The following is a 22,403-nucleotide window of genomic DNA, read 5'->3' on the forward strand; positions in this document are numbered from 1 at the left end:
AGCAAACACAAAACTAAAGCCATGCAAAGTGGTGTTGCGGCTGATTAAATTTACATGATCAGCTGGAAAAGAAGTGGTTAATTGAATATCTTTACACCCAGAAAGTGAAGTTTAACAGTATGACCAAAGTTGCCTACTAACATACAGGATTGTACTGTAGAGCAGATACGTAGGCTTGCACTGCTCCCTCCATGTCTCCTGCTGCAACCAGTGCTGCTGCCAGGTTGATGTATCCATCGATAAAGTCTGGTTTGAGCCGGAGGGCATGTCGATAATGTTCAATCGCCTCCTGAAGTTGGCCACGCTCTTTATAGACATTGCCCAAATTGGAGTAGGCCTCAGCCAACATGGGGTTCTGTTTGATAGCCAGAGTGCTAAAGTGAGCAGACCTGGAAAATAATTTTTTTTTTTAAAAAGCATGGTAGTAGAACAAAGTAAGTTTTTTAAGAATTAAATCCTTATTTTCTTCCTCACAACAAATAATAAAATGCAGTCTCCTTTTGGCTATACAATTATTGCATTCCTCATTGTAAAAGCCCTCATAGGCTTATAAAATGGATATGCATTTTGCTCATTACCTGTCCAGCCTGCGACACTGGAAATGTATGGAGGAGAGAAGCAGCAGCACACCAGTGTTATCAGGCTCCTGTCTCCAAAGCTGCATGCAGTGCCTCTCAGCTGCCTCAAAATCTCCTGCTTGGTATTCACGATGCGCCAGCTCTGCTAATCCTGGAATGAAAGCATACATTTTATTGCTGCCAATTGTTCCAGAAACAAGTGGGGAAAATGGAAAATTAGATAATAAAAAGTGTTTGCATTAAAATTAACATTTATTTAAATGTGCGAATAAAAACAGTAAAATGTACAAACAAGTCAGAGTACTGTAAAAGCACTCCCACCATGGCAACAGTCCCTTAACAATGCACCTGTGGAATTACACAACATTAACGTGGATTTATATAGCGCCTATAATGTAGCAAAATATCCCAAGGTGCTTTACAGGAGTAAACAAGGATGACAATTTTAAAGTTGCAGCATTGCCTAACTGGAAGCCAATGTACATCAGCCAGCACAAGGGTGATAGGTGAACAGGAGGGTGGAAGATGGCAGGCCAACCAGAAAGGCGTTGAAATAGTCAAGTTTTGAAGTAACAAAAGGCACGGATGAGGCCTTCAGCAGTAGATGAACTGAGGCAGGGATGGAGTCGAGCAACATTACAGCAGTGGAATTAGGCAATCTTGGTGATGGCGCTGATGTGTGGTTGGGGTTAAATAACACACCAACGTTGCACTCTTGTAACCACCCAACAATGGTTTTGTAAGGCACTGCACACCTCACAACATGGACAATGAGGCATCCATAGACTATTATGTACTTCTTTCACATTTCAGACACCCTTCAGAACAATTTTCTAATGCAGACTTAATAACTGGATTAATTTTGTGCTCAGTGTAAGAAGTGCAGGTATTTTGTCTATTGTGTCATGCTACACCCGTACAAATCACTCTATTCAGGCATAGCAGACAAGCTTACTTTAGAACCTCTAAGCACCCTTACAGCACTAGCATCATTGTTTCTCCTTCCGACACTGGCTAACTTTAAAATTTATTTAACCCAAGTCCCTTCTGTCAAGAGTTGTTGTATCTCATCAGCTGAAGGAGAAATCCTTTAGCTTAGTAGTAAAATTCCTGCCAGAGTCAGAAGGTGCAAAGCTTGAATCCCACTCCAGACAATTCCAACGAGTAGAGATCTGGTTCTAAATTCTGTGATATGAGTGGGGAACTACGTAGTTGATGGGTGTGGTTGCGGCTGGCCTCACCTTCATATATTGGTTGTTTGAGCCCATAAAACATTGCCACCAGACAGGACCAACTACTCCCTGCTTGTATGAAGATGGTTACGGTCATCGACAGAAGACTTATGCTTGCCTGACATACAAATCCTTCGACTACTGCACACTAGTCCCTAAAGGAACAGTGAGATGCTATTTAAAAACATTTGATTAGCATGGGGTATATTCAAATCCGGGTTCGAAAGTCAAAAGGTTACCTAAGCCAACTGTACCACTCAGTCTATTCATAAAGAAGTTATACTGGCATTTGGAATCCAACTTTAAACTGAAGTCAGATAATTCATTCAGAGCTAACATATGTATGAAGTGCACGGTCATTGGTTTACAGTAACAAACAAGTTGAATTGCTGTACAGAACTTTAGTTAGGCCACACTTAGAATATTGCGTGCAATTCTTGTCGCCACACTACCAGATGGACGTGGAGGCTTTGGAGAGGGTACAGAAGAGGTTTACCAGGATGTTGCCTGGTCTGGAGGACATTAGCTATGAGGAGAGGTTGGATAAACTCAGATTGTTTTCACTGGAACGACGGAGGTGGAGGGGCAACATGGTAGAGGTTTATAGTTACGAGCGGCATGGACAGAGTGGATAGTCAGAAGCTTTTTCCCAGGGTGGAAGAATCAGTTACTAGGGGACATAGGTTTAATGTGAGAGGGGCAAGGTTTAGAGGGGATGTGCGAGGCAAGTTCTTTACACAGAGGGTGGTGATTGCCTGGAACTTGCTGCCGGGGGAGGTGGTGGAAGCAGGTACAATAGCGACGTTGAAGAGGCATCTTGACAAATACATGAATAGGATGGGAATAGAGGGATACGGTCCCCAGAAGTGCAGAAGGTTTTAGTTTAGGCAGGCATCAAGATTGGCGCAGGCTTGGAGGGCTGAATGGCCTGTTCCTGTTCTTTGAATTCTGTTTTATTGCATGGGATTACTCATTTTTCATCAGTGTTTTGGGAATTATAATCGTTTGCTTCAATGTGAAATCCAAAAACTGCAAATCAGTGTCCTTGAAGAGGTTTGAACTGTATGCACAGAACCAGAAGAGAATTAAGAATCTGGTAAACCTAAGTGAGATTAGATACATGAAGAAAACAAATCTTTTTCCTCGAATGGATAGATTTTATGTTTAAATCCCCACCAAAGTTTAAACAGCTGATCAACTAAGAAAGCTTTTTTTTTAAACTGTAGGATTTCCAATTCTGTTAAGACCAAATGGACTAACAGCTGTGTCAACTTGTTATACTGTGAAGTGAGGCAGTTACTTGGGTTGCATTCAGATATTAGTCAGGAAAATAATTCTCTTGGAGTGTTACTTGCTGTTCACCTCCCTGAGGAGATCAAACAGAGTACATAACAGTGCAAATGGTTATATGGGTAGTTCTGATGGTTAAAGAGTTACAGACCAGAAGATCCCAGGGTTCATGCCCTGTTATGAATCAGCCGTGCATGAACTGAGTCCTACAATCGTCTTCAGTGCTCTTCAGCTAGGGAAAAGGCTGAGAAAATCATACGCCACAGATTTCACTCCTTATGGTGTGTTTAAAAGGCAGCTGCCAGTCTGAAACCTGTAGCAATTTCAGGCAGGATCTAATTTATCTGTCACCTCTTAACCTTCTCTCTTCCAAGCAGAACAGTCCTAACTTTCTCAACCTCTCCTCTTAAGTGAAGTTCCTCATCCCTGGTGATATCCTGGCAAATCTCCTCTGTACCATTTCTTCAGGCTTTACGTCTTTGCTGCAAGTGTGGTGCCCTGAACTATCCACACTCCTCCAGCTGAGACCTAACCAGTGATTCATGAAGTTCCAGCATGATCTCTTTGCTTTTATATTATGTTCATAAACCTGTAAGTAACCTATGTGCCTTTTATTTTTATAAAAGCACCTTATCAACTCGTCCTGCCACCTTTAAGGAATTATGTATATAGACACCAAGACCTCTCTGATCACCTACACTTTTCACAATCATGCTGTCTATCAGTACACTGTCATTCCATATTAGTCCTCTCAAGGTGCATCAGTTCACACATTGAACACCACCTGCCATGCTTTTGCCCATTTAACTATCCTGAAGCCGATAACTATCCTCATCATGATCTACTACTTTGACAATCTCTCTATCCGCTGCAAACCATATTGACACTCCCCTTAATACCATAGGATTCCATCTTGTTATTAAGCCTCCTGTGCAGCACTTTGTCGAATGCCTTCCAAGTCTTGATATCCAACATCTCTTGCACTATCTTGATCAGCGTTCTCTGCTACCTCCAAGAATTCAATCAAGAATCATCAGGCGTGATTTACCTTTAACAAATCCATGCTGGCTCTCCTTGATTAATTCATGCCTTTCCAAAGTAGGGGTGGCACAGTGGCCAGCACCGCAGCCTCACAGCTCCAGCGACCTGGGTACTGCCTAGGAGGAGTTTGCAAGTTCTCCCTGTGACTGCGTGGGTTTTCGCTGGGTGTTCCGGTTTCCTCCCACAGCCAAAGACTTGCAGGTTGATCGGTAAATTGGCCATTGTAAATTGTCCCTAGTGTAGGTAGGTGATAGGAGAATGGTAGGGAATATGGGATTACTGTAGGGTTAGTATAAATGGGTGGTTGTTGGTCGGCACAGACTTGGTGGGCCGAAGGGCCTGTTTCAGTGCTGTATCTCTACGACTATGACTATAAATGAAAAGTTTATTGCATCCCTGATAATTGTTACCAGTAACTTCCCCACTGCTGATGTTAGGCTGACTGGCCTATAACTTCCTGATTCATCCCTCTCCCTTTTCTTGAAGGCTGCATTTGCTGACAACTTAACCACTAGGTGGGGCAGTACCAGCACATGTGCAAATGCAGCCTCTTCCACTGCAGCGTCACTGTCTGTGACGTTCAGGCAGCTGCCAGGATTAAGGATGGCGCTGCTCAATTTATCACAGAAAAACAACTTCAACCCAAAAATCCCCTCAATGGCTGCCATCGCCACCTCCATCCTACCCCCAACAGTCTCCCACTCCTGCCGGCCATTGTGCTTCTCTCTATCGGTCCCTCCTGCACCCGTCTTCTCACCACTGGCTCCCTGCGCCTTCCCTTAAGCAGTCGCTACAGCCTCGTCGTTTCCACCGCTCCCCCAGCCACTCACTCCAGACCTCGCCACTGCTCCCCCCCTTCCCCTACCCTCAGTCGATTGTTCCCCGCCCCACCCCCCAGCTCTCCGGCCACTCGCTCCCTGCTCCCCCCGCCTCCAGAAGCTAGCTCCAGGCCGCGCTACTCCCCTCCTCTCAGCCACTCACTCCCACGCTCTATCGTTCCCTGCGCACTACCCGAAGAAGCGAGGAGGGCCGCGAGGGGTGACAGGACTATGTAGGAATGAGTGGCCAAGAGGACGGAAGCAGCGCAGCATAGAGCTAACTGCTGGGGTGGGGGGAAACGGAAGAGAAGCAAGGAGCTGGAGACAATCGGCCAAGGGGAGTTGGTAGGAGCAATGCCGAGGTCAGGAGTGAGCAGCTGTGGGGGGAAGGGGAAAAGAGAAGAGAAAAGCGGCCAGTGGGGAGGAGGGGGAGAAAGCATCAAGGCCTAGAGCGAGTGGCTAGGGGAAAGAGTGGTCAGTGGGGCAGGACAGTGTAGCTGAGTGGGGGGGAAGCGAATAGCTGGGATCGAGCTCTAACCTCAAAGTGCCCCATTCAGCCGCTCGATGACGTTGGCGTTACGTGATGATGTTTTCCCGCGCATGTGCCAATTAGTCCTGACAAGATGTAGGCTGCGCATGTGCAGCATCTCACACAGCAGGAGACCATTTGCGTATGCGCGCAGCCTGGAGCACTCTGATAACATCGGCGGGCCACTTCGTTGTCAGGAGTCACTTTGTTCTCAGTAACCTAAGATGCATTCCATCTGGATCAGGAGATTTACCTTTCAGGAATGATAATCTTTCTATTATGTCTTCCCTATTATCCTGTCCCATAACTTCACTTTCTTCCTTTAGTGTAACCTTCACATCATCCACTTCCTTTGAGGACAGATGCCAAGTATTCATGTAATATTTTTGCCATGTCCTCTCCCTCTGCATGAAGATTTTCCTTTGGGTCCTTAAAAGGCCCAATCTTTCCATAGCAAACTGCTTACTCTTCATATGTTTGTAGAACGTTTCACAGAATACAGTGCAGAAGATTCCCTTCAGCCCATCGAGTCTGCACCGATGCATTAAAGACACCTGACCTGCCTACCTAATCCCATTTGCCAGCACTTGGCCCATAGCCTTGAATGTTATGACATGCCAAGTGCTCACCCAGGTACTTTTTAAAGGATGCGAGGCAACCCGCCTCTACCACCCTCCCAGGCAGTGCATTCCAGACCGTCACCACCCTCTGGGTATAAAAGTTCTTCCTCAAATCCCCCTTAAACCTCCTGCCCCTCACCTTAAACTTGTGTCCCCTCATAACTGACCCTTCAACTAAGGGGAAAAGCTGCTCCCTATCCACCCTGTCCATGCCCCTCATAATCTTGTACACCTCGATCAGGTCATCCCTCAGTCTTCTCTGCTCCAGCGAAAACAACCCAAGCCTATCCAACTTCTCTTCATAGCTTAAATGTTCCATCCCAGGCAACATCCTGGTGAATCGCCTCTGCACCCCCTCCAGTGCAATCACATCCTTCCTAAAATATGGCGACCAGAATTGCACACAATACTCCAGCTGTGGCCTTACCAAAATTCTATACAACTCCAACATGACCTCCCTGCTTTTGTAATCTATGCCTTGATTGATAAAGGTAAGTGTCCCATGTGCCTTTTTCACCACCCTATTAACCTGCCCTTCTGCCTTCAGAGAACCATGGACAAACATGCCAAGGTCCCTTTGTTCCTCGGAACTTCCCAGTGTCAGGCCATACATTGAATACTTCCGTGTCACATTACTCCTTCCAAAGTATATCACCTCGCATTTTTCAGGGTTAAATTCCATCTGCCACTTTTCTGCCCATTTGACCATCCCGTCTATATCTTCCTGTAACCCAAGACACTCAACCTCACTGTTAACCACTTGGCCAATCTTTGTGTCATCCGCGAACTTATTGATCCTACCCCCCACATAGTCATCTATGTCGTTTATATAAATGACAAACAACAGGGACCCAGCACAGATTCCTGTGGTACGCCACTGGACACTGGCTTCCAGTCACTAAAACAGCCGTCTATCATCACGCTCTGTCTCCTACAGCTAAGCCAATTTTGAATCCACCTTATCAAGTTACCTTGTATACCATGTGCATTTGCTTTCTTGATAAGTCTCCCATGTGGGACCTTGTCAGAGGCTCTGCTGAAATCCATGTAAACTACATCAACTGCACTACCCTCATCTACACACCTGGTCACATGCTCAAAAAATTCAATCCAATTTGTTAGGCATGACCTCCCTCTGACAAAGCCATGCTGACTATCCCTAATCAAATTTTGCCTCTCCAAGTGGAGATAGATTCTCTCCTTCAGAATTTTCTCCAATAGTTTCCCTACCACTGACGTGAAACTCACTGGTCTGTAGTTCCTTGGCTTATCTCTACAACCTTCCTTAAATAGTGGGACCACATTAGCTGTTCTCCAGTCCTCTGGCACCTCCCCTGTGGCCAGAGAGGAATTAAAAATTAGGGTCAGAGCCCCTGCAATCTCCACCCTCACCTCCCACAGCATCCTGGGACACAAATCGTCCGGACCTGGAGACCTGTCCACTTTAAAGCCTGCCAAAACCTCCAATACTTTGTCACTCCCTATGACAATTTGCTCAAGAACCTCACAGTCTCTCTCTCTCTCGGAGCTCCATATCTACATCCTCATTCTCTTAGGTGAAGACAAATGTGAAGTATTCGTTCAACACCCTACCAATGTCCTCTGGCTCCACCCACAGATTTCCCCCTTGGTCCCTAATGGGTCCTACTCTTTCCCTGGTTATCCTCTTCCCATTGATATAGAATATCTTGGGATTTTCCCTACTTTTACCTGCCAGAGCCTTCTCATATCCCCTCTTTGCTCTCCTAATTGCTTTCTTAAGCTCCATCCTACACTTTCTGTACTCCACTTATGCTTCCATTGATTTGCTCTCCTTGTATTTGCTGAAAGCCTCTCTTTTTCTTCTCATCGTACCCTGAATGTTTCTGGTCATCCATGGTTCTCTGGGCTTGTTGCTCCTACCTATTACCCTCGAGGGAACATGTTGGGCCTGTACCCTCCCCATTTCCTTTTTGAATGCCCCCCACTGCTCTTCTGTAGATTTCCCGACAAACAACTCTTTCCAGTCTACCTTAGCCAGATTCTGCCTTATTTTACTAAAATTCACTCTCCCCCAATCCAAAACCTTTTTTTTGCAACTTGTCTATTTCTTTCTCCATAACAAGCTTAAATTGTACCATGTTGTGGTCGCTATCACCAAAATGCTCCCCCACCAACACATCAACCACCTGTCCGGCTTCATTCCCCCGAATTAAGTCCAGCACTGCACCCTCCCTTGTTGGATCCTCTGCCTATTGAGCTAAAAAGTTCTCCTGTATACATTTTAAGAACTCCACTCCATCTCACCCCTTAACACGATGATGATCCCAATTAATGTTGGGAAAGTTGAAATCACCTAATGTAATTACCCTATTATTTTTACACACTCCTGCGAATTGCGCACATATTTGCTCCTCAATTTCCCGCTGACTATCTGGGGGTCTATAATAAACACCTAGCAATGTGGCTGTCCCTTTTTTATTCCTAAACTCTACCCATAAAGCTTAATTTGATGCCCCCTCCAAGATATCATCTCTCCTTACTGCAGTAACTGACTCCTTAACTAATATTGCAATGCCACCCCCCACCCCTCTTTTACCCCCTCCTCTGTCTCGCCTGAAGATTCTATATCCCGGGATATTGAGCTGCCAGTCATGCCCCATTCTCAGACATGTCTCCGTGATGGCTACTATATCACAATTCTACGTGTCAATCCTTGCCCTTAACTCATCCGTTTTACCTGCAATACTCCTGGCATTAAAGTAGAGGCCCTCCATCCTGGTCTTACTCCCTCGAAACTTACTTCCGCTATATTCCCTCTGACTAGTTTGCTTTCCTGTGTTTACCTGTGTCCCTATTCTGCTAGGAGTCTGCGTCCCCTTCCCCTGCCAAATTAGTTTAAACTCCTCCCAACAGCACTAGCAAACCCGCCAGCAAGGATGTTAGTCCCCCTCTGGTTCAGATGTAGACCGTTCCACTTGTACAGGTCCCACCTTCCCCAGAAACGGTCCCAGTGCTCCAAGAATCTAAAACCCTCCCTCCTGCACCAACTCTTAAGCCACGCATTCATCTGTGCTATTCTCCTATTTCTATACTCGCTAGCACGTGGCACTGGGTGTAATCCAGAGATTACAACCAGAGAGGTCCTGCTTTTTAGTCTACTGCCTAACTCCCTGAATTCTTGACGCAAGACCTCATCCCTCTTTCTACCTAGGTCATTGGTACCAACATGTACCATGACCTCTGCCTTATCACCCTCCCCCTTCAGGATGCCCTGCAGCCGTTCAGTGACGTCCCGGACCCTGGCACCAGGGAGGCAACACACCATCCTGGAGTCACGTTGACAGCCACAGTAGCGCCTATCTGTTCCCCTGACTATAGAATCCCCTATTACTATTGCTCTTCCTCTCTTTCCCCCTTCCTGTGCAGACAGGCTGCTTGCGGTGCCAGAAGCTTGGCTCTGTCTGCACTCCCTGGAGGAACCAGCCTCATCAGCCTCCAAAATGGAATACCAATTTGCAAGCGGGACCCCAAGGGACTCCTGAACTACCTGCCTGTTTCTCTTGGTTCCTTTTCTCAGTCTTTTCTCATAACCGCCCATATTAACTTATCAATTTCTCCTGTATTTTCCATAATCTTCCTGGTTGTTAGTGGAATTTTGCTCCTGACAAATGCCATAAGCTGTCCTTGTCTGTTTATTTTAACATTTATTTCCATTGTTATCGAGGGAACAACAGCTTCGAATGCTCTAATTTTTCCCTTCAATGAAATATGCTTCGTTTGTACCTGAACTATCTTTTGCCTAAAATGCCCTTCATTGCTCCTTTACTGCTTCAGCCCAAAACCTCCTTCTATAATCTATCTGTGCTAGCTCCCTTCTTAAAACCATTGAAATTAGGTCTTTCCCAGTTCAATATTTTTATTTGATATTTTCTGGTCTCTTTCCACAATTATTTTCAACCAAACTATGTTTTAAAAGGTGCCTGGACCTGCACCTGAAGTGCTGTAATCTGCAAGGCTACGGACTAAGTGCTGGAAGCTGGCATTAGATTGGGTGGCTAGTTTTTTCAGCCAGCGCAGATACAACAGGCTGAATGGCCTCTTTCTGTGCCTTAACGTTTCTTTGGTCCTATGTTACAGTTAATGCTACCTAGATGATCTCCTACCATAACACAATCCACTAGCCCCAATTCCCCAGAAGCCGATCAAAAACTGCTTATTTCCTTGTTGGACTAGAGACATACTAATCGAGAAAGTTCTCCTGTGCGAATACCAGAAATTCCTCCCTTTTTTATACCCTTAGCACTATCTTTTCGACAGTCTATATTAGGTTATTTGAAGTCTCCTAATATTGGGATTCTATTTTTGTTACACTCCTTTGAAATTGGTCAAAAAACGACAAATCAATACTGTCACCTCACCTCCTCTTTTTCCTTCTCTATCATTCCTCAATACTTTGTAACCAGGAATATTAAGAACCCATTCCTGGCCTTTTTTTGCATGGGATGTGGGTGTCACTGGCAAGACCAGCATTTGTTGCCCATCCCTAATTGTCATTGACAACTAAGTGGCTTGCTAGGCCATTTCAGAGCACAGTTAAGAGTTAACCACATTGTTGTGGGTCTGGAGTCACATGTAGGCCAGACCAGGTAAGGACAGCAGATTTCCATCCCTAAAGGACATTAGTGAACGAGATGGGTTTTTACGACAATCGATGATCAGTTTTATGGTACCATTAACTGAATCTAGCTTTCAATTCCAGATTTGTATTAATTAACAATTTAAATTCCACCAACGACCATGGTGGAATTTGAACCAGTGTCCCCATGGCATTTGCCTGGGCCTTTGGATTACTAGTCCAGTGCCTTGTTTGAGCCACATCTCTTAATGCAAATACATCATAATCCCATGCAGTAATTTGTGCCTGCAGCTTACCAACCTTGTTTGTTAACACTACAGATATTTTTGATGTACATACACTAATACTTTCTTCATCACTTTTGTTATTGCCCTCAATCTGGACACTACTGTTTTTCGGATATTTCTAACTTTATTGCTATTTATAACTCTGTTCTCATTTCTGATCCTCGATTTTCTGGCTCACCCAGCAATATCTCTGTTCTCTGATCTCATTTCTGATCCTCTATTTTCTGGCTGACCCACCCTCAGTCAAATTTGTTTAAATCCTCTTTACGAGAACACCAGTCCTGGCTTGGAACTTGACAGTGTGGGACAGGCTCAGTGAACCAGTTAGTCTTTCCCTGTCCGTCATTTTTATATCTTTATAAGTGCCCATGCTAGGTTAGCACCCTGGATGTCCATCTCTGGAACCCTGGTTCAAATCCAGTTCCAGATAAAGGGATAAAAGTCTATTGGCTGTCTGGTCTGTGTGGCAATTTCAACTTAGTTCTCAACGGGGAGGAGGGGGTGGGAGAATCCATAGCACAGAACTGTACTAAACTGACAATATTGTTCAGAAAGGCCACTAGTGGTTTGCATAATAACATTTTGTTCTAGAACCATAGAAATACTACGGCACAAGAGGCCATTCAGCTCATCATGTCCGTGCCAGCTGAAAAAACTAGCCACCCAATCTAATCCCACCTTCCAGCACCTGATCCATTACAGCACTTCAGGTGCATGTCCAGGTACCTCTTAAAAGAATTGAGGGTTTCTGTTTCCACCACCATTCCTGGCTATGAATTCCAGACACCCATCACCCTCTGGGTGAAAATGTTTTTCCCTCATGTCCCCTCTAATCCTTCTACCAATCACCTTAAATCTGTGCCCCCTCATAACTGACCTCCCCGCTAGGGGAAACAGGTCCTTCCTGTCAACTCTATCTAGGCACATCAATTTTGTACACCTCTATTAAGTCACCCCTCAGCCTCCTCTGTTCTAAGGAAAACAACCCTAGCCTATCCAATCTTTCCTCATAGCTGCAACTTTCAAGCACTGGTAACATTCTTGTAAATCGGCGCACTGGTTAGCACCGCAGCCTCACAGCTCCAGCGACCTGGGTTCGATTCTGGGTACTGCCTGTGCGGAGTTTGCAAGTTCTCCCTGTGACCGTGTGAGTTTTCGCCGGGTGCTCCGGTTTCCTCCCACAGCCAAGGACTTGCAGGCTGATAGGTAAATTGGCCATTGTAAATTCCCCCGTGTGTAGGCAGGGGAATTAAGGGAAGGTGGGGATGTGGTAGGAATATGGGATTAATGTAGGATTAGTATAAATGGGTGGTTGATGGTCGGCACAGACTTGGTGGGCCGAAGGGCCTGTTTCAGTGCTGTATCTCTAAAAATAAAATCACCTCTGTACTCTCTCCAGAGCAATTATGTCCTTCCTATAATGCAGTGACCAGAACTGTACGGAATACTCCAGCTGTGGCCGAACCAGTGTTTTATACAATTCCAGCATTACATCCCTGCTTTTGTATTCTATACCTCAGCCAATAAAGGAAAGCATTCCATATGCCTTCTTCACCACTTTACCTGCTCTGCCACCTTCAGGGACCTGTAGACATCCACTCCAAGGTCTTTCACTTCTTCCACACCTCTCAATATCCTCTCGTTTATAGTGTAATCTCTCGCTTTGTTTTCCCTCCCCAAATGCATTACCTCATCTTTTCAGGATTGAATTCATTTGCCACTTTTCCGCCCAATCAACCAAACCATTAATATCATTCTGGAGTCTACAGCGATCCTCTTCATCAACTACAAGGCCAATTTTTGAGTCATCAGCAAATTTCCCATTCATGTCTGCCACATTTAAGTCCAAATCATTAATATATACCACAGACAGCAAGGGACTGAACATGAGCCCTGTGGATTGATTCTAATAATTTACCCACCACCGAGGTCAGACTGACCAGCCTATAATTATTTGGCCTATCCCTCGCACCCTTTTTAAACAATGGTACAACGGTCGCAGACCTCCTATCGTACCTCTCCTGTATCTAGTGAGAATTTGAAGATGATCCTCAGCGCATCCGCTATTTCCTCCCTGGCTTCCTTTAACAACCTGGGATGCAATCCATTTGGCCCTGGCGATTTATCCACTCTCAAGGATGTCAGACTGTCTAGTACTTTCATTATGTTAATCGTATCTAATATTTCACACTCCTCTTTAACTAGAACGTCTGCATCAACCTTCTCCTTTGTGAAGACAGAGACAAAAAACTCATTAAGAACCCTGCTCACATCTTCTGCATCCACACATAAGTTCCCTTGTAATCTCTGATAGGTCCAACCCTTTCCTTAGTTATCCTCTTGCTCTTAATGTACTGATAAAACATCTTCGGGTTTTCTTTGATTTTACCTGCCAATAATTTTTCATACCCTCTCTTGGCTTTTCTAATTTCCTTTTTTACTTCACCCCTGCACTTTCTATACTCCTCTAGGCTTTCTAAATTATTAAGTTTTTTGTGATCGTCATAAGCTTTCCCTGCTTTAACTTAGCCTGTAAGCTTCTAGATTTGGCAGTACCATCCTTTATCTTTGTGGGGACATGCTTACACTGTGCCTGTAGTATCTCGCTGTTGAATGCCTCCCACCCGTTTGCCACTGATTTTCCTTCAAGTAGCATCCAGTCCACTTTCGACAGGTCACCTCTTAGTTTTGTAAAATTTGCCTTCCCCCAATTTAGAATTTTTACTCCTGTTTTATCCTTGTCCTTTTCTAAGATGATGCTAAAACTAACTGTATTATGGTCATTATCTCCAAAATGGACACCCACTGTTACTTAATCCACTTACCCAGCTTCAATACCGAAGACTAAATCTAGAATTGTGCCCCGTCTCGTTGGGCTTGTTACGTGCTGGCTAAAAAAGTTCTCTTGAATGCAATTCAAGAATTTTGTGGCCTCTGTGCCCTTCACACTGTTTGTCTCCCAGTTGACATTGGGGTAGTTGAAATCCACAACAATTATTGCTCTATAGTTTTTGCACTCAGAAATTTACCAGGTTATTTGTTCTTCTATCTCCCTCGCACTATTTGGGGGTCTATAGTACACTCCTAGTAGTGTGGCTGCCCCTTTTGTATTTCTGAACTCCACCCATATGGCCTCGTTTGATGATTCATTTAGCATATCATCCCTCCTCAAAGTTGTTATTGATTTGTTAACGAGTAATGCAACCCCCCTCCTTTTTTTATCCCCCTCTCTATCCCACCTGAAAATTCTATATCCAGGGATGTGGAGCTGCCATTCTTGCCCCTCTTTAAGCCAAGTTTCTATTACAGCAATGATATCATGTTGCCATGTTTCTCGGTACCCTCAGCTCATCGGCTTTATATGGAATGCTCTTCTGTGATTAAGGTATACCTTCGATCTGCAACTGATTGTGTTTATCTGGTATGCTAACAAACTAAAGATATTTCTTGCATAAAGAATGTATTGAGTGCCCCTGCTCCCCAAATTTAATGTGATCACGAAGTTCTTACTCCACTTCAAAATAGAACCATAGAAAAATTACGTCATAGAAGGGGGCCATTCAGCCCGTCGTGTCCGTGCCAGCTGAAAAAACTAGCCGCCCAATCTAATCCCACCTTCCAGCACCTGATCCATTACAGCACTTCAGGTGCATGTCCAGGTACCTCTTAAAAGAATTGAGGGTTTCTGCTTCCACCACCGTTCTGGAAGTGAATCCCAGACACCCATCACCCTCTGTGTGAAAAAGTATTTCCTCATATCCCCTCTAATCCTTCTACCAATCACCTTAAATCTGTGCCCCCGGTAACTGACCTCTCCACTAGGGGAAACAGGTCCTTCCTGTCTACTCTATCTAGGCCCCTCATAACTTTGTACACCTCAATTAAGTCACCCCTCAGCTTCCTCTATTCTAAGGAAAACAACACTAGCCAATCCAATCTTTCCTCAAAGCTGCAGCTTTCAAGCCCTGGCAACATTCTTGTAAATCTCCTTTGGACTCTCTCCAGAGCAATTATGTCCTTTCTGTATTGTGGAGTCCAGAACAGTACGCAATACTCCAGCTGTGGCCTAACCAGCATTTTATACAGTTCCAGCATTACATCCCTGCTTTGTATTCTATACCTTGGCCAAAAAAGGAAAGCATTCCATATGCCTTCTTCACCACTCTACCTGTACCAAAATACTAATACATAAAAGGGAAATGTGGAAACCTGATCAACCTATCTCTTCGAAACCTTCAAGAATTCTCATAACAGTAGGGCAACAACAAAGACATTTAATCAATCTATGTTGTGGTCCCTGTCCTGGATCAATTATTCTTTCGTGATATTGATCTTTCGTGATAAACTGCCAGCCAGCCTGGAGGATTTCGTTACCTTTACATCAACTTTTCTTCTTCCGCTGACGAGGTTTATTTACATACCATTGCCCTACACCACTCTGGGAAACGATATCTTACGTAAGAACATTAATCTGGACAACTTTCACACCAAAGCGAGCTCACAATACATAAAAAAACGAGTTGTTCTCATACGTCTCTTGCGCACTCTCCCCTTTTTCTAGAACTTATCCGGATTTGCACTGACGCCATTTCTTCACTCATACTCTGAAGTGTAGTTTAGATCTCAGGTTTCGTTTTATAACGATATAGTGCTGGCCGGCTCAATCACAGAAAGATTATTTCATCATTCAATAATAGAGCCTGTACCGATTACAATGCCCTCCCAGCTTTCTCACCTGTGCTGTCAGTCACACCGCCGACCGAGGCCGCCATGCTCGCATTCGGGGTGTAACTCACTCCAGGCCGCTTCCTCTTTCGGGGCAGGTTTTAACCGCGTCTCACTTGACTCGCTCTCCCAATCAATCGGTGGCTGTGCCCCGAGGCCTGGAGCCGCAATGATATGTGACGATCCTAGTCTTTCCCCACGATCCGTTACGGCAGCCTCACACCTACTGTTCAGCTAACTTCCCGCCGCAATTTGTTAGCAGTTCCGCAATATCTGGTCCTGGTCGCCGTCCTCTGCCCGCTACACGCAAGATTCCTCTTTCCTCTCGCGTGCAGATGGCGGCCTGAATGAGGAGAACTCTAAACCCGGACTATTTTCACATCAAAGAATCCCCTTACTCAGATTTTTTAAAAACCACAACTATCAAACAAACTCCTCGACTTCCACTTTTTATCGGATGAGTTTTGCTTTATTATTAAGTTTTCGCTAAGTACATTCTTCAGGTACTTCAAATGCGGATTTTATTTCAAATTTCCTAACCTGTTCGCGGAAGGACTAGGCATTGAAGCGTGAATCTCGCTCATCACTGCTTCACCGTGGAGTATCGGTGCGCGGTAGCATTGCGACGGCCCGAGGTGTACGGAACCGCATGCGCAACAAAAGTGATTGTGTGGAAAGGTCGAGAACATCACGTCGGTCTCCTATCTGGCGACCGTGGCCATTTTACTGACAAATATGGTTAAATGTAGCAAAACATTACGAACAACATAAAACGGCGTTTTATTTTAAATTGTTTATGATTATGAAGTGACAGAAAGCATGCAACTCATAGCCTTCAAACTATCTTGGCATGATAGGGCGGGCATGTAAATGCAGAGTCAAGGCCTTAAGTTAATTGAACATAAATAGGAGTAGGCCATTTAGTCCCTCAAGCCTACCCCACCATTCAATATGATCATGGCTGATCCGCTCCAGACCCGAACTCTTTTGTGGCAGCTCCTCATAGCTCTCAACTCCCCGATATTTCAAAAATCTGTCTACTTCCTCTCAATACTTCCACAACTCGAGGGGGCACAGAATTCCAGACATTCATTACCCTCAAAGAAATTCCTTCTCATCTCAGCTTTAAATGAGTGTCCCCTTATTCTGTTTATGTTTAGAGATACAGCACTGAAACAGGCCCTTCGGCCCACCGAGTCTGTGCCGACCATCAACCACCCATTTATACTAATCCTACACTAATCCCATATTCCTACCACATCCCCACCTGTCCCTATATTTCCCTACCACCTACCTATACTAGGGGCAATTTATAATGGCAAATTTACCTACCAACCTGCAAGTCTTTTGGCTTGTGGGAGGAAACCGCAGCACCCGGAGGAAACCCACGCAGACACAGGGAGAACTTGCAAACTCCACACAGGCAGTACCCAGAATTGAACCCGGGTTGCTGGAGCTGTGAGGCTGCAGTGCTAACCACTGCGCCACTGTGCCGCCCTAGTCCCCTAATTCGAGATTCCCCCACTAGTGGAAACATCATCTCAACATCTAACCTGTCATGCCCCCTCAGAATCTTGTACGTTTCAATAAGTTCACCCCTCATTCTTCTAAATTCTAATGAATAAAGGCCTAACCTGTTTAGCCGCTCTTGATAAATCAACCCCTTCATCCCGGGAATCAGCCTTGTGAATCTCTTTTGAACTGCCTCCAATGTCAGTATATCCTTTCTTAAATAAAAGCAAAATACTGCGGATGCTGGAAATCTGAAATAAAAACAAGAAATGCTGGAACCACTCAGCAGGTCTGGCAGCATCAGTGACCCGAAACGTTAACTATCCTTTCTTAAATACAGGGACCAAAACTGTACACAGTACTCTAGGTGTGGCCTCACCAACATCCGGTACAATTGTAACAAGACTTCCTATTTTTAAACTCCAAGCCCTGAGCAGTAAAGGCCAAAATTCCATTTTCTTCTTAATTACTTGCTGCATCTGCATGTTAACTTTTTGTGTTTCATGCACAAGAACACCCAGATCCCTCCTCTGTGCTGCACTTTTTTTGAAGTCTCTCTCCATTTAAATAATAGTCTGCCTTTTGATTCTTCCTACCAAAGTGCGTGACCTCACACTTTCCTACATTAAACTCCATCTGACAAGTTTTTGCCCACTCACTCAACCTATCTATATCCCCTTGCAGATTCCTTACGTCATCACAACATACCCTCCCACCTATTTTTGTATCGTCAGCAAATTTGGATATGATACACTCTGCCCCTTCCTCCACATCATTAATATAGATAGTAAATAATTGAGGCCCCAGGACTGTCTTTCCAACCTGAAAAAGACCCATTAATCCTGACTCTCTGCCTTCTGTGTGTTAACCAATCCTCAATCCATGCCAACAGATTACCCCCAAATGCTGAGCTCCTGTCTTGTGCAATAGTCTTTTATGTGACACCTTATCGAATGCCTTCCGGAAATCTAAATGCACGACATCTACCGGTTCCCCTTTATCAACTCTGCTTGTTATATCCTCAAAGAACTCGAGCAAATTTGTCAAACATGATTTCCCTTTCACAAAACCATGTTGACTCTGTTTGATTGCATGAAGCTTTTCTAAATGTCCTGATATTTCTTCCTTAATAAAGGACTCCAGCATTTTCCCAACGACCAATGTTCGGCAGACTGGCCTATAGTTTCCTGCTTTTTGTCTCCCTCCCTTGTTGAACAGGGAAGTCACATTAGCAGTTTTTCAATCCGCTGGGACCCTCCTGGAATCCAGTGGGTTCTGGAATATTTTAACCAATGTCGTCACTATCTCTGCAGCCACTTCCTTTAAAACCCTTGGATGCAGGCCATCAGGTCCTGGTGACCTTTCTGCCTTTAGTCCCATTCTTCTTTGGCCTCCTTATCTCGAGAGACAATGGGTAAGCGCCTGGAGGTGGTCAGTGGTGTGGAGCAGCGCCTGGAGTGGCTATAAAGGCCAATTCTAGAGAGACAGGCTCTTCCACAGGTGCTGCAGAAATATTTGTTTGTCAGGGCTGTTACACAGTTGGCTCTCCCCTTGCGCTTCTGTCTTTTTTCCTGCCAACTGCTAAGTCTCTTCGACTCGCCACACTTTAGACCCGCCTTTATGGCTGCCCGCCAGCTCTGGCAAACGCTGGCAACTGACTCCCACGACTTGTGATCAATGTCACAGGACTTCATGTCGCATTTGCGGACGTCTTTAAAGCGGAGACATGGTCGGCCAGTGGGTCTGATACCAGTGGCGATCTTGCTGTACAATGTGTCTTTGGGGATCCTGCCATCTTCCATGCGGCTCACATGGCCAAGCCATCTCAAGCGCCGCTGACTCAGTAGTGTGTATAAGCTGGGGGTGTTGGCCACCTTGAGGACTTCTGTGTTGGAGAAACAGTCCTGCCACTCGATGCCAAGTATTCTCCGGAGGCAACGAAGATGGAATGAATTGAGACGTCGCTCTTGGCTGACATACGTTGTCCAGGCCTCGCTGCCATAGAGCAAGGTACTGAGGACACAGGCTTGATACGGAACACAAAAGTCCGAGTGTGTCAGTGCACCATTTTCCCACACTCTCTTGGCCAGTCTGGACATAGCAGTTTCCCATGCGCTTGTTGATTTCTGCATCGAGAGACAGGTTACTGGTGATAGTTGAGCCTAGGTAGGTGAACTCTTGAACCACTTGCAGAGCGTGGTCGCCAATATTGATGGATGGAGCATTTCTGACGTCCTGTCCCACGACGTTCATTTTCTTGAAGCTGATGGTTAGGCCAAATTCGTTGCAGGCAGCCGCAAACCTGTCGATGAGACTCTGCAGGCACTCTTCAGTGTGAGATGTTAAAGCAGCATCGTCAGCAAAGAGGAGTTCCCTGATGAGGACTTTCCGTACTTTGGACTTCGCTCTTAGACGGGCAAGGTTGAACAATCTGCCCCCTGATCTTGTGTGGAGGAAAATTCCTTCTTCTGAAGACTTGAACGCATGTGAGAGCAACAGGGAGAAGAAAATCCCAAAAAGTGTGGGTGCGAGAACACAGCCATGTTTCACGCCATTCAGGATAGGAAAGGGGTCTGATGAGGTGCCGCTATGTTGAAATGTGCCTTTCATATTGTCATGGAATGAGGTGATGATACTTAGTAGCTTTGGTGGACATCCGATCTTTTCTAGTAGTCTGAAGAGACTACGTCTGCTGACGAGGTCAAAGGCTTTGGTGAGATCAATGAAAGCAACGTAGAGGGGCATCTGTTGTTCGCGGCATTTCTCCCGTATCTGACGAAGGGAGAACAGCATGTCAATGGTCGATCTCTCTGCACGAAAGCTACACTGGGCCTCAGGGTAGACGCGCTCGGCCAGCTTCTGGAGCTTGTTTAAAGCAACTCGAGCAAAGACTTTCCCCACTATGCTGAGCAGGGAGATTCCACAGTAGTTGTTGCAGTCACCGCGGTCACCTTTGTTTTTATACAGGATGATGATATTGGCATCGCGCATGTCCTGAGGTACTGCTCCCTCGTCCCAGCACAGGCAAAGCAGTTCATGTAGTGCTCAGAGTAGAGCAGGCTTGGCACTCTTGATTATTTCAGGGGTAATGCTGTCCTTCCCAGGGGCTTTTCCGCTGGCTAGAGAATCAATGGCATCACTGAGTTCCGATTTTGTTGGCTGTACATCCAGCTCATCCATGACTGGTAGAGGCTGGGCTGTATTGAGGGCAGTCTCAGTGACAACATTCTCCCTGGAGTACAGTTCTCGGTAGTGCTCAACCCAGCGGTCCATTTGCTTGCGTTGGTCAGTGATTATGTCCCCTGATTTAGATTTGAGGGGGGCGATCTTCTTGATGGTTGGCCCAAAAGCTCTCTTAATGCCATCATACATTCCTCTGATGTCGGAGGCCAGCTGAATATGACTGCATAGGTGTTGCCAGTAGTCATTTGCGCAGCGCCTGGCTGTTCTTTGTGCAGCGCTTCTGGCTGCTTTAAGTGCTACGGATGTTAATTCGCTGGAGGCTTTCTTGTAGTTCAACAGTGCAATGCACTTAGCGGCTATGACAGGTTCCAGCTCTTCAATATCAGATTGAAACCAGTCTGCATTTCTCTTCGCACGTTTGCTGTAGGTGGTCAAAGCTGACTCATAGATGGCATCTCTGATGTGGACCCACTTGGTCTCAGCATCCCCTGTGGGAGTGTTTTGAAGGTCTGTTACAAGGGAATTTAGAAATTTTTGTAACAGCTGTGGATGAGAAATTCTGCTCGTGTTGATGCGCGGGTGGCCCTTCTGCTTGAAATGATGCAACTTCTTTGGTCTGAGTCTAACCTTGCCGCACACCAGGGAGTGGTCGGTGTCGCAGTCCGCACTGTGGAAGCTGCGTGTGATTTGAACACTGTTTAAGGAGGCTCACCTTGTGACGATGAGGTCTAGCTGGTGCCAACGACGCGATCTTGGGTGCCTCCATGAAACCTGGTGACAGGGTTTAGTGTGAAAGAACGAGTTGGTGATGCAGAGGTTATGATAGGTACATAACTCAAGCAGTCTCTGTCCATTCTCATTCATCCTTCCAACGCCATAGCGCCCAAGGCAGGAGGGCCATGAGTCATGGTCGGCCCCAACCCTGGCATTAAAGTCCCCCAGCAGGAACAGGTGTTCGGTGTTGGGGATGCTACTAATGATATTATCGAGTTCCTCGTAGAACTAGTCTTTAGCTTCATGTGAAAAGCAGAGTGTTGGAGCATAGACGCTGAGTAGGTGTACTGGACCAGAGGTGGTGAGCAGTCGGATGGACAGTATGCGTTCCGAGCCATTTGAGGGAGGCTCTATCATTTCTGATGGCGAAGCCCACTCCATGCTGTCTTGGTTCTTCAGGATCCCTGCCCTGCCAGAAGAAGGTGTATTCTTGCTCTGTTAGAGAGCCACTCGCGGGGAGGCGTGTCTCCTGAAGTGCTGCAATGTCCACATTGAGTCTACTGAGCTCATTGTTAATGATGGCGGTCTTCCGAGAATCGTTGATTTGTATAAGGTCTTCCGACAGGCCAGGACACATAGTTCTGACGTTCCAGCTTGCAAAGCGAAGGGCTGGTACCTTCTTTCCCTTTTTCATGTTGTTTGGTGCGGTGTTGCAGTCCACTTTTCGGGCAATGACCCTGAGCTCCAAGCACTCATTGAAGCAGGTGGACTGTGGCGGGGCAGAACCTTATTGACCGGGGGCTGCCCTGTTTGAGGCGGGCGGTAGCTGTCCAGTGAGGTGCGATGACCTCTCCCTCCGACAAAGGCAACCCGTGGCATCCAATCTCTACACCAATTGAGCTGGACTTATAACCCGTAACTGCTGCCTTCCGTGTTGTTTCAGTCGCTGTGAGGCGACTGTGGAGTGACCTCTCCATGGCGCATGCCTGGGCGAATGTATGGAGGTTGAGAGTTGCCCAAGCGTCAAAACCCCTCTCTCGGCCTTTCTGGTGGGGTCCAAAGGAGTGCAGAGCACGACGTTTGGCACCGGTATGTCTGCAGGAACTGCCGGAAACATGCCAAGGGCGACACATGACCGCCTACGGGGTTCCGCTCCGGATTTTCTGTTCGGGTTTACTCCCTTAACCTTAGTCGCTCCCGAGATGCCCACAAGGCAGTGGGGTTGTTCGGGCCCCTACACGGGTGTAGGAGGATGC

The 22,403-nt window shown here is 45.9% G+C and overlaps 1 protein-coding gene across 2 annotated transcripts in view; it reads right to left on the minus strand.

Annotated features, from left to right (window-relative positions):
* The window catches only part of LOC137377634 (UDP-N-acetylglucosamine--peptide N-acetylglucosaminyltransferase 110 kDa subunit), an 80,310-nt gene extending 64,180 nt beyond the window's left edge, over window positions 1-16,130 (minus strand). For both annotated transcript variants that reach the window (XM_068047492.1, XM_068047491.1), the window contains exons 1-3: window positions 15,749-16,130; window positions 579-729; window positions 146-389 (exon numbers count right to left, since the gene is read on the minus strand). In XM_068047492.1, the coding sequence (XP_067903593.1) occupies window positions 146-389; window positions 579-729; window positions 15,749-15,785 (432 nt within the window). In that variant the 5' untranslated portion in view covers window positions 15,786-16,130. The remainder of the gene's footprint in view (window positions 1-145; window positions 390-578; window positions 730-15,748) is intronic.
* Window positions 16,131-22,403: the final 6,273 nt, after the last annotated feature.

Source organism: Heterodontus francisci, chromosome 15, assembly GCF_036365525.1.
Source record: "Heterodontus francisci isolate sHetFra1 chromosome 15, sHetFra1.hap1, whole genome shotgun sequence".
Classification (NCBI taxonomy): Eukaryota; Metazoa; Chordata; class Chondrichthyes; order Heterodontiformes; family Heterodontidae; genus Heterodontus; species Heterodontus francisci.